Raw genomic sequence first — 13,015 nt, 5'->3', positions numbered from 1 at the left:
CATTACGAGGAAAACAAATTTTGTAAATACATTAATATTGTAATTAATACTGTCAAATTAAAGTTAAGTAAATTTTTAAATATATTCCATAGAGCTTAACAATCGTTTATACGTTTTATGTAGTCTTACACTGGTTAATAGCCTAGCATTCGAAATTTGAAAACTCATTTAACTATTATTATTCTATTAACATTATTATTACTATAATTATGTTAATAGCTATATATCGGAGACTACCTACATTTTATACAATAAATATATATTATATATATATATATAAAAAAATGTTATTTTGGTTTGTGTACGCTTCAAAAATTCAAAAAGTACTGCACCGATCAAGCTGAAATTTTAGCATGATATTTAATACGCATCAAGGATTTTTTTTATCTATTTTTCTCAACCATTCAATCACAGTGTGCCACAAAGAAGCATGGCAGGGTACAGCTAGTAAAACATAAATTTGGCTTATTGAGTCGCATACACAATCGAAAGTTCACTAAAAGAAGGCATAATGTTTTTTCATCAATCAACTACATACATTTTATCTTCACAACAACTTTTATCTTGAAACCTAAGACCTAGTTGTCGGGTAGAATAATTTAGAAAACTGAATTCTTATGCAGTCTAATAGCGCCACTCTTGCTCCTGAAAATCAGTAAGGGATCACGGCCCTAAGTAATCGGATAAGTTAATTCCAATTGTGACACACATAATTCATGTGAGACGCATTTACAGAAATCAAGAAGAAAGTTTAAAAAAATCAAGAAATCTAATTTTATCAAAGTTCCCACTCACACAACTGTTTAACAAAAATTTATTTACTAACTTACCAAATTTAAAAAGACATTTTACTTCTAAACTAGAGGAAAGATTGTAAAATGAAACTCCTTTTTTCTATTTTTTTTTATTCATCATTTACGTAAAATTAAAACATTGATAATAATTAACGGTTTGTGTAGCTACCTTACGATGTATGTCTCAAAATCTCACCCTTCATAAATCAATATATAGAGGATAAGGGTTTTTTCTTTTAACCGCTACAATGGTGAGTATTCTACGAGTAGATATCTAGATTACCTAATACAATAAAGCTGGGAGAGCATCTACGCAAAGGGTTATTAAAAAACTCAACTGCCCATGTAGCACGTATACCCAATATAGAGAAGAAATTGATTTGGAAAGGAAATATTTTGTCGTACCATTTTAATCAAACCCTTTATTTTGTTTATAAAGCGTTTTTAAGCTCTACTATTTTTTTTCAGAAACTACTGCGTACCCGCAATGTATCTGGCACCTGTGGCACCTACTTTAAAACCATATTTCTTATGAAAGAGCAGCGACTCCATTATACTTATGGTATTTGTGCTCGATGATGATGACGGTGATTCGTAGTCGGAATAGAAGATATTTTCGTTATTCCTACTAAAAAACTAAAAATGAAACTAATGTTCTAAGTATATGCATTAGGGTCTGGCGTGGTCCAACCAGTTGCAGTTGCAGCCTCAATTTCAAATAGTACGCTGCGATGATGATGACGGTGATTCGTAGTCGGAATAGAAGATATTTTCGTTATTCCTACTAAAAAACTAAAAATGAAACTAATGTTCTAAGTATATGCATTAGGGTCTGGCGTGGTCCAACCAGTTGCAGTTGCAGCCTCAATTTCAAATAGTACGCTGCGGGCACCCGAGTGGCTTGCCGCAATGCCAGTAACTAAACCTTGCGTATACCTCATTATTAGCTGCGGATGCGTATACGCAATGATTGCGCATGCGCGAAGTCCATTGAGAGTACCCACGCGGACGCCGCATCGGCGCGGCGTACGATTCAGTAAGGTTAGTGGCAAGACGCAAGCTGGATTGCGAAAGTCGCGAGTGCGTTCCCGCGTAAATACATGTACCTACCTATTAATTTTGCTTTGGGTTATTAAGCAAAATTCTTTGAAAACCATTTAACCATTTATTTAACCATGATGTATCTTTGCATCGCCTGAGTCTCTCACAAGACTTAGATTTTCAATACACAATCTTGTCAAAATACCTATAATATAATATATATAATTTTAACTATTTCTGAAAACTAATGAAATAAAAATTATTACGGCATTTCATGAAATGCTAATCAATTTAATAAAATATCTGGCACATAATAGATATGAAAAATTTACAAAATTACTGTAACACTTAAATTCTCGTTAAAAAATCACGCTTCACGATAACCAACCATCTCCAATATCCATCATAATCATCATCATCTCAAACGATGGACGTCCACTGCTGGAAATAGGTTTAATAAAGGGATTTCCAAATTCCAGAGTCTTGTGCCGCCCGTGTATAACAACTCCCTGCAATTCGGACGTTGTTTATCTATAAGATTACTCGTTGTAAAATTAAAACAAAAACGTATCTTGTGCCAAGTAAGTACAACTCTTAACTCTCTGCAATCTTGAACACAACGCACCACTATTACGTGCTAATTCTCCAACACATTTTTATTTTACTGTTTTCTCACTCAAAGTATAGCTACTCCATGCAAATTCCTTTACGTGTGTGCGAGTCCCATCAAAATTATTTTTAAATCAGTTTCTCAAACTCTGTGAGTCGGACGACCTTTCATGACACGATTTTTTAAAAACAAAAGTAGGTAATGACCAGTCAAGAAACTCTGCACCTACACTGTATCACTACTCTATTTTTATGATCTATAAGAAAACATTCGAGACATTTATAATTCATAGTTGCAATAACATAATATCATGGAGTTTAAAAACAAAACGAAGCCGAATTCCATATGCTATCTTCTACTAACAAATGGTGAAAAGTGAACTGTTTAAAGTTTTACACCGATAGCGAGTGATTAACTGCTGTCCGCTGAGTAGTTCCATCCTTTATTTTCCAAGCTTTTCATGAAACCTACATCAAATAGATCAATTACACAATTGGTACACCCCGAAAATAGAAATGATTTTATTTTGGGATCATTCTAAAATTTACAATAGATACTACAAAACATTTCAAGAAACTAACAAAACGTTTAATCCGTTTAAATAAAAATAATATATTTACCTAATTTATTGTTTCTTATCTTCTCTTCTTTTAGTCTATCTGGTATTTTCTTGATGATCGATTCCGTAAACAGCCGCCTGGTTAGGTTCGGCCTAATAAATCAGATTTCTAATTTATATAGAGGAAAGTAGGATTGGAATGATGTGTGATTTCATTATAACTGCACTTATAAACATCCCGGCTTGTTTTCAATTTAGGGTTACGCCTTCTGAAATCTTAACTTAACCTTCTCTTGGCTATGTAAGCTAATTACATACATTTTGTATGTAATGTATGTAAGCTCTTAAAAATCTATTTAAGCTACGTTCAGTTATTTCTGGCGTTAATCAAACCAGTGTACGGCCTCTCTCTTCTTTCTTCTTCATACATCGCTTTTCAGGCATTTTTTCTTGTATTTCAGCTCCTTTAAAAGTTCCTCGAATGTTTTGGATTTAATTAAGTCTCTGCTTTCTTAATTTAATCTGTCCAATGTCCATGTTAGCGTTTTCATCATCATTATACAATTTTTGTTATATTATCAACTCCTTCTCACCGCATCTCTCGATAACAACGCATAAATAACGAAATGTGATTTAATCCGTATTAGCTTTTCTTTTCTCATAATTTTTCTTCACCCTTATCAAACTCATATTAAGATTTTTTTTAACTAAAGAAAAACCTAAAAATGATTTGAAAACTTTTTCAATTAAGTTTTTCATATTAATTACGTGAATGGGCAGTGGTAAACGCATAACGTTTTCCCTAAATAATAAGGTGACACACCTTTGAAACTTAATTTACAAAGTATGACACAATCGTTTTGTTTTTTTAATGTACGTTTGATGTTAATAATATTATCAAATATGTAATTCTTAGTAACATTTCTAATTTAGTAATTGGCATACGGACATCCCAGGGGATGCAGTTATGGGTATTTTTTGCTGTCTAAACCAAGCCCGAATATTATTATTCGTCAATGTGCAAGGCTAACAGTCACTCGTCAACATGAGGCGACATTCCAGGTGAATTTATTTTTTTTTATTTGGTTGATAGATTGTAAAAATCTCTTAATTCGGAGAATAAAATTTTCAGGTCAGAGAGTCTAACAAACGTTCCAGTTGATACGGAAAATAATCAAGACCAACCCGATGCTGCGAATGTGAAGATCAAAAGAGGAAAAATAAGCATCATTAAGAAATATTTGGTAGATTACACTGCTAATTCTAATCTCCATGGTCTCAAATACATTGGGGAAAAAGAACGCACGTCTGTTGAAAAGTAGGAAATTGTTTAATATTTTTGAATTTGACTAAACTATTTTCGACTGTCCATAATTCTCTCTAAAATTCGGCAATCATAAATTTTGTATGTAATTAGTATAAACATGTTTCAGAATATTTTGGCTATTTATGTTCACATGCTGCGTGGTACTCTGCGCCGGGTTGATTCGCAAAGTTTGGATAAAATGGAACGAAAGTCCAGTAATTGTGAGCTTTGCGGAAAATTCTACTCCAGTATGGCAGGTTTGTATTTAAATATTTAAATTGACATCGAAGAAAATGAGCTGAAATGAGTTATGATTCGCCGCGGCTTTGTATGCCAAATTATAAAAAAAATCCCAAGCAAAACTCTACGGCTAATCGCCGTGGCTTTGAATGCCAAATTATTAAAATTTGCTCAATCAAAACTCTACGGCTAATCTATTTTAATCTTGGCTTATTTCTCTTTTATAAACACACATTTTATATCGCTTTATAGATTCCGTATCCTGCTGTGACGGTGTGTTTTGAAACAAAAGCACAGCAAACCAAATTCAATTTTACGGAGTATTATCATCTTTACATGAATGAGACTACCTATAAAAATTTGACAGAGGAGGAGTAAGTACTTTATTCTGAAAACGTTGTTCAAGGCCTCTAAAATATTATTTTTAACTTTGGTAACTTGGGAGTAGGGTAGCGGTTTACCGCTACCCTACTCCCAAGTTACCATTAAACAGTGTCAGTTTCGGCTAGCTTCAACAGATGAAAATGCTGCAAGTTCTTTTTTAGGAATATGGGCTCCAGAGACAGGTCGACAGTCTTGTGTTGTGCCTTTAAAGTGCTAAAATCTCTTCCTAACAAGTGAAAATAGACCTAGTCGTAAAAAAATTAAAGTAACAAACACAGCCCAACTAGTCGTAAATCCCAAATAGCAGTAGGCCGTGCACATAGCTCTGAGAACTGTGGCATTGAAGTCAAAAGGATTCGCAACCTCATACCGGGCGAGGTACCTACCTAATGTATCCGATATATGGGCAGGTTAATATAGTAAAGATAAAAGCACGTTTTCTGATCGTTTTCATATCTAATAGTAGTTATTAAACATGATTAATGGTTAAAACGTATTATAAACAAAACGATAGGTCAGGGAGCTTCACTGACAAAAATGTATTCTTAAATCATACTTAAATATTTTTTCCCAACAGGCGAATTTTATTTGAGGACATTTCATTAGTATGCGACGATCATCTTGCACCGGCGAAAGGGAGAAGATTTTCTCTTGGGAACATGACAGTTGAAAATCTAAAAGAGGTACTTCATACGGTGTATTTTGCTGTCGGTCACTATGCATACTTAAAATGACTAAGGCATTATAAGTTAACATTTAATGGTATCATTATTACCTATTTTACAGTTATCACCAAACATAAGCGAAGTTTTTTTCGGATGCAAGTGGAAGGATATTCCAAAAGAAAATTGTTCAGATCTATTTTTACCTATACTGACTGAGGAAGGACTTTGCTATACCTTTAACACAATGGGCGCCGAAGATCTGTTCAGAGTGGAAAAGTATTAATTTTAATTATTCATATTCTTACATCCGAACAAAATACAGATAAATTTCACAAAAATCCAAATTCGGTAAATACTGTATATTATAAGTATTTATGTGTATTATAGTCATAAAAAAAATATTCAACAGCTATCTTAGAACTTATAACACAAGCTACGCTTACTTTGGGCCTAGATGGCGATGTGTGTATTGTCGTAGTATATATATTTTTTTTTATTTATTTATTTAGTACATAGCTATTGTGTGATATATAATTTGTAAATACTGCACGTAAATATTAAACTCTGAACAAATTACCTTAATTAATAATTAATTCTTTTAATTGCGGCGCAGTATGTAGCTACTTATAACTTTGTCCTAAAATTATTTCTCTAGTTATGTAAATGAAATAATATGTTGTTTGACTAGTCTCAACACAGATTACAATTATCTTGAATACTCAAATCGAACGGAAAACGAAAGTTGGAGTTTAGAAACGGGATATTCTCCAGAAACACCATTAGAAACTTATCCGCATAGAGGTTCTGTAAGTACCTGATCACAATTTTTTTATTTGGAATTTCATAATTTTTAATATTCACCCTGCAACTTCGAAAAAATATACTTTTAATTTATTATGATTTGATTAATTATGAAAGATATCGACGCCTTGTACACATTCTTTCATGTATACATTTTAAATTCAAATTCCAGGGTTATGGAGCTAAGGCTGGATTGACATTTTTGTTGAAAGCAAAAAAGGGTGAACTGGATTATCTGTGCAAAGGACCGGTACAAGGTTTTAAGGTAAATAGCTCAACTTTTTTATTTTAAAATAGATGTTAATTATTATCTCTGTTAAAATTGTAGCATTCAAATTTTAGCTTTATGTTTAACTTTTCTTTTCATGATATGGTGTTATTACTTATATATTTTCATATGCAGTGTTTAATGTTAAGAAAACATTACACTTACATAGAATAGTTAAAAATTTTAAAAACGGTTGTATTAGTGTAAGTGTTTGTAAGTAAACCTAATAAATAAAATAAAAATAAATAAATAAAATAAACTAGCTGCGCCCCGCGGTGTTATCTGCGGTCAACGAGACATTTGGTTATCTTGTTAGGGAGGTGAAGGACGGATGATTCTCGCTGTAAAAATACGAATGTCTGTAAACAAACACTTGGAAATTGATGTATTCCCAGGACCAAATGTAGCCTGTGAAGCTGTGACTTAGGTGTAGTTTGTGAAGTTAGACCATCTAAAGTTTCAGCGTGTAGAGTTAGAAGCTTGACTCTACATGAGATCTGATAACATTTTGTCATATGGTATCGTCTTGGCAACATTTAAAATGAGAATTCTCTTGTATGGTAAAACTATCCCACGATAGTTTACGTAGCCATGCAAGTTAAAAAGTAAGGCAAAAACAAACTAACCTTTGCGGTTCTACCAACACAACGATAAAGCTAAGGCCGCAGGTTTTTTATTGGTCCCACGCAGGACACAAACTTGAACTCAGCTAAGGACGCAAGTTAGACGCCGCGTTTTAACCTTGCCTTGCCATGACAAGATGCTCAGCGCCGGTTGGAGCAATAGTCTCGTGAAACGTGATTGGTCGCAAGTAAAACGCAAATATGCACGTCAATGTCAGCACGTAAGACGCGTTTTTTGTGATGCGTTAAAGTACCCGACTAATTCCTGCTCATGAAATTTCAGATTTTACTACATAATCCAGCGGAACTGCCGCGTCTCTCCCAGCAGTATTTTAGATCTCCGCTGTCCCAGGAAGTCGTTGTCGCTGTCAAGCCGAAAATGATGACCACCTCCGAAGGACTAAAACCTTACGACCCCTCCAGGTGACATTATGAAATGCATTTTGGTTCTCTGAAGTTTATGTGCAAGGTTTATGATGATACCACCGCAACCTGGGAGATGGATACGGACTATACGAAAACAGCTGCCCGATTACTTTTTTTTCAACAAGTTGCCAACTCGTCGTCTTCTTACAAAACCCATAATATGATAGGGACAGTTGTCAACTGTCATCGCTATATAACACAACAAGTGGCCACGGCTTTAAAACTGTTGGGAGCGTTAATGAATTGGACAGCAGGTCTGGCCTGATAGAAGTGCGGCAATTCTAAAAGTTCCCTGTCTTGAATGCCGATTGGTGACGACAGAGGTAGGGGAACAACGGAGAATGGGCAGCAGCTCTGTGCTACTACTACCATCTTCTGCGATGTAAATGTTGATGTTGGAAAAGAGCAACTACTGAGTTTCTTGCCGGCTCTTCTGGGTAGAATCTGCTTTCCGAACCGGTGGTAGAGTCACTACAAACATACATACTTGACGTTTCAAAAGTGCTTATAAAGTAGGCCTACTTGAAATAAATGAATTTGAATTTGATCACAAAACCGTCTGCCGAGCGTGGTGGTGATTACGGGCAATTCCTACCGTTGGGTGAGGCCTTTAGTCCAGAACGGCTAGAATGGACAGGAGACAATTTATATCCGCGATCAGATATTATCCTCCGTCAGGGATAAAATTGACGTGTCCACCTGCCAAAGCACGACGACAGGGAATAGGAGAAGTTTACCCCGTTTATTATTACACGTATATTATTTAGCTTTTATTTCCACATATGCGCCAATGCTCGGGGAGTTAATAAATCTGTGGGAGAGGATAAAATGTTGTCTTTTCCCCGGCGGAAAATCTTCTAGCCGTGCAGTAGTGGACTATTATAGGCTGTTGATGATGATGATGATGAATGACAGAGAAGCCTGTAACTAGCTATGGGATATTGATTATTAGCTGATGATGATGCTGATGACGATTGGCAAAATTCTTTGCAGGCGACAATGTTACTTCCCCAGCGAGCGCTACCTCCAATACTTCAAAGTGTACACGCAAGCCAATTGTGAAATGGAATGCCTAACCAACTTTACGTACGCACGATGCGAGTGTGTCCATTTCGGCATGCCACGTGAGTCTTTTATAGATTAATCGCTTATTCTTATGACAGACAGGAGGTTAGGCATACTTACAGAAAGCGGAATCACACATCTGGAAAAGGCAGAAGTGTTAAATGGTTTTTGGATTAATTTAGGGACTAAGCTCATGGTCATCCTGATAGTACGAGGACAACAATCGCATAGAAACCGAGCAACACTTCGCAAGGCATGCAAGGAAAATTCCCTACTAAGTGCCGACCTGAGGCATAGGTGTTAAGCTTCAAATGCCTGTAATTACACCGGCAACCACGCTGGTAGGTAAGATAGATCTGAGGACAGTGAGTCTCTCATCTGTCTGTGTAAAGTCTGATGATGGATGGTGGATGTCAATAAAAATCCAAAAAAATATGGAAATAGTCAAAATGCGTCAGCCCGCGAAAATCGAAAATTTACATTTACAGAATTTTAGATTTTTGTACCTTTTTTGACGCAGTGGTGAGCAGTCTTATGAGTGCGAGGTCTCGGGTTTGGTCCCCAGCAGGAACAATTTGGGTATTTATTATCCATGAATTTTCCCATGTCTGATCTAGAGGGACAGTCTGACCGTGGAAATTAGCTCTCCCTTAGACTGAATCATTTCTTAATTACCACCAGTGAGATCAAGTGAGTGCAGTCATGGGCAAACTTGTAGACTTTTTTTTTTAATTTTTATTATATCAAATGCTTCGCTGGCATGCTTATAATGGGTACAAAGTTTTCTTTATTCACTTATTATATTTACTTAATAATTCATGGTTATCATTTTCACAACAGACGGTCCTAACATGGCAGTATGCAACGCTGGAAGCGTAGCGTGTATTAAGAAAGCACAAAGTAAGCAAACTAATTTAACCTTAATTCTTAATTTTGTCTTCTAGAGATGGCATTTAAGCTTCAATCAAAAAATAATCATATTTGTTAATAATTACCTTATTTAATCATTGTGCCTATTTAATACCTATTCTAGAGTAGTTATGTCCTCTAATCTAAATAATTTCGTATACAGTTTGTGACGTTCCTATTTTAGTAGGCAATGTTTTAACAAGATTTTATTGTTTCGAATGTTTGGAAAGAGAATATACCGACTTATTTTTAACCCCAATTTAATAATATATATTTTTTTATTTACAAAATATATTAGTATTAATTTAACACATGATTTAAAAATTTTAGTGGAACTGGTCACAGCAGACATTGAAACTCGTATAGCCAGGGAAACGCAGGCTAACGACACTCTTGGTCAAGCACGTAAAGTGGCGTCCGAATGCAGATGCCTGCCAGCGTGCACTTCCATAGAATACGAAGCAGAAACGTCGCAAGCTGATTACGACTGGAAGGCAATTTATAGAGCTTACAACATACCGATACCCGAAGAAGACAATGAGTAACATTTTTTTTTATGTGTAGTAATATATTCTTATTTACGTACATCCTGGAGCCCAACCATTTCCGCAAGATTTAATAAGTTACTATGAGCTCACCGAATAGAGATCAGTAGTTGATTTGGTCCCGCATATGAATTTACAGAAACAGTCCATGAGTATACAAACTCTACGTTAATGTCATAATTTTTGTTAACACTGAAACAACCCATTATACGTCCGTAGTGCTGTAATCACTACGTTCAGACGTTGAAAGAATGCGTTCCTGGCAGCAAGATTGAATGCACGGTTTAATAATTGTCCATTTAAAACTATAATGTAGCAACGTATGTAGTTTTTTTTATTATTGTGTTATCTGTAATAACAAGCTTATTTTTATTATTATTATTATTTTAAGTGTAAAAAAATTACAACCTGAAAAGATTAAAAAAGCTTTTTGTTTGATAAGTACTAAGTTTTTATCGTAAGGTAAATGCTTCGTGCTTTTTCTACTGTCATTGTTAACGTATTTTTTTTTTCAGCTTACTCTACGCACGAGTAATGATATTCTTTAAAGAAGCGCAATTTATAACCTCACGACGTTCGGAACTTTACGGTCAAACGGATTTTCTTGCCAACTGTGGAGGTCTGCTCGGTCTTTTCATGGGATTTTCCATACTAAGCGTTGCGGAAATTTTATATTTCTTAACTTTGAGGTACATACTACTAGATAAGAATATATTATTTATGCTACGATTAAACTAATTATTTATTAACTTTATTTTTCAGACTTTTCTGTTTGCTTTGGCGACGACGTCAAAATAAGAAACAAAACTTTGAAAACTCAGTTAAGACTTATGGTATCCAAAAACCCAAAAGCGATAAAATTAAACAACTGTATATTGATTAGGATTTTATTAGGAGCATCAATTTATCTTTGTGACATATCAAAGAAACAGCAAAAGAAGCAGCTCATCGAAATTTTCTATAAAACGTGGTTGTTTAAAATTGAAGCATTATTAATCGGCTCTTACTAAAAGTCAGAGAGGATACGAATATTACTCACGAGTCCTTGTTGAAATTAGGAGATGATAATATTAAAGAGCTGACATTTTATTTTAGACCAAATTAACACCATTGTCTGTATCTAAAGCACTATTGTACCAAGTAGCTGAGTAATTTTAAATATCATTATTAAATAATACCTACACAAACATTTGCACTCATGCCACAGACATTTGAAGCTTAATGCTTAATTTTACATTATTTAATGAAGATTAATGTTTTTTATGTTAAAATAATGTAAATTTTATTCAGTGTTTTGATAAATGTTTATAAATGAGGAATTGGTTTTATTTAAACTGTACTGGGCCCCCTAGGCTTTTTAGGTGCATAGCCTATCCTATTATGTATTTCTTCAATAGTTTTAGGTCCACCCGTTAATTGTTTGGGTGTTTCTTCCTGCATTTCATTCCCAATCGATGAGGTATTTCCTTGATTCCGCCTGAAGGCTTCGTACTCTTGTAATACATCAAGTTTTAATGTTATTTCTGTCAACGGCCTGCGTATCATTTTGTATCTGTAAATAATTATTAAATATAATGTAATATTGCCTTAAAGGATTTGAGTCCACGGCCGGAAAATAGATTTAAAAAAGAATGAAATGTTAAGTGGTTTAGATCTAATAGTTGGTACTACTGAAAAAAAGGAATATCCAAAGAGATATATAGAAGTTAAGGGATGTACTCAAGTAACTGTCGATTTCTTTGATAACTTGTAATAGGCATGATGATTTTTTTGACGTGACAACGTCTAATAATGCGATGGAGCCGGCTGCACGCACAAAAAAACATGACGCATGCGGCGTTACCTCGCTATGAGGCGTTCTATTCAAGGCTTGAAGTGCAAGCGAGAGCGCAGAACGAGCGACAAAGAGGCACAGTCGGCCTCCGCGTTCGACATCTGTCTCTCTCCTACTTGAGTGAGCGATGCGTCCGCGTGGACAGCTTCTATACAATAATACATTTACATGTTTTCGGCAAGGATGAAGTGCAGTGAAAAGTGAATGTGGTGTCAATTGTTTATAGCAACAATAATATCCATCGAACAAATAAAATTAAAAATTTCTTTTGAAAAATGCAACCATTCCATCAGTATTTTCTAACGACGTTGTCACGTTCAACCATCGTCAGTAAGCCGACTTTACAGACAACCGATTTTTTTTAAAATAATTATACTGCGACAATACACGCATCGTCATCTAGCCCCAAAGTAAGCGTAGCTTGTGTTATGGATACTAAAATGACTGATGAATATTTTTTATGAATAATATACATAAACTTTTAATACACAGATAAACACCCAGACACCAAACATTTTCCAGTTGTGGGAATCGAACTCACGGCCGTCGACTCAGAAAGCAGGGTCGCTGCCCACTGCGCCAATCAGCCGTCAAATTTGATTTGATTTGATTGATGACTAATTTTGAAAAACTGCCCTATTATGTTCGGAAGTATCTACTTTATCAAAAAAAATGTCTTACTATTGCAGAAATTTTAGGTTTTATTGATATAAGTTGCATATTATATTTAAAAAAATGTTTTCTCCGAAAACGTTCGCCGATTGTCATGACCACATACTTGTGACGTCATAGGCACATTAGAGCTGTCTGCTTTCCTAAGTATTTGTTCCATAGCTAAAGATTTTGGGATTAATATCAAAAAACTTAGCAACTGATAAATTGAAATCACAAAACATTACGGTAACAAACGGTACAAAATTTTGTTTATATAGACTTAACGTCATT

At 34.8% G+C, this 13,015-nt stretch overlaps 1 protein-coding gene across 1 annotated transcript; it reads left to right on the top strand.

Moving 5' to 3' along the window:
- Window positions 1-3,979: 3,979 nt before the first annotated feature.
- LOC120630873 (pickpocket protein 28-like) lies at window positions 3,980-11,568 on the top strand. Its single transcript, XM_039900189.1, has 14 exons — window positions 3,980-4,066; window positions 4,137-4,322; window positions 4,438-4,567; window positions 4,803-4,924; window positions 5,512-5,617; window positions 5,721-5,875; window positions 6,288-6,405; window positions 6,573-6,665; window positions 7,575-7,714; window positions 8,711-8,841; window positions 9,623-9,682; window positions 10,022-10,232; window positions 10,752-10,925; window positions 10,999-11,568. Exons 1-14 carry the CDS (start codon window positions 4,050-4,052, stop codon window positions 11,117-11,119), a joined length of 1,764 nt encoding a protein of 587 aa, XP_039756123.1. The 5' UTR covers window positions 3,980-4,049; the 3' UTR covers window positions 11,120-11,568.
- Window positions 11,569-13,015: the final 1,447 nt, after the last annotated feature.

Source organism: Pararge aegeria, chromosome 17 (assembly GCF_905163445.1).
Source record: "Pararge aegeria chromosome 17, ilParAegt1.1, whole genome shotgun sequence".
Classification (NCBI taxonomy): Eukaryota; Metazoa; Arthropoda; class Insecta; order Lepidoptera; family Nymphalidae; genus Pararge; species Pararge aegeria.
This window is presented reverse-complemented; position numbering and strand designations above follow the sequence as displayed.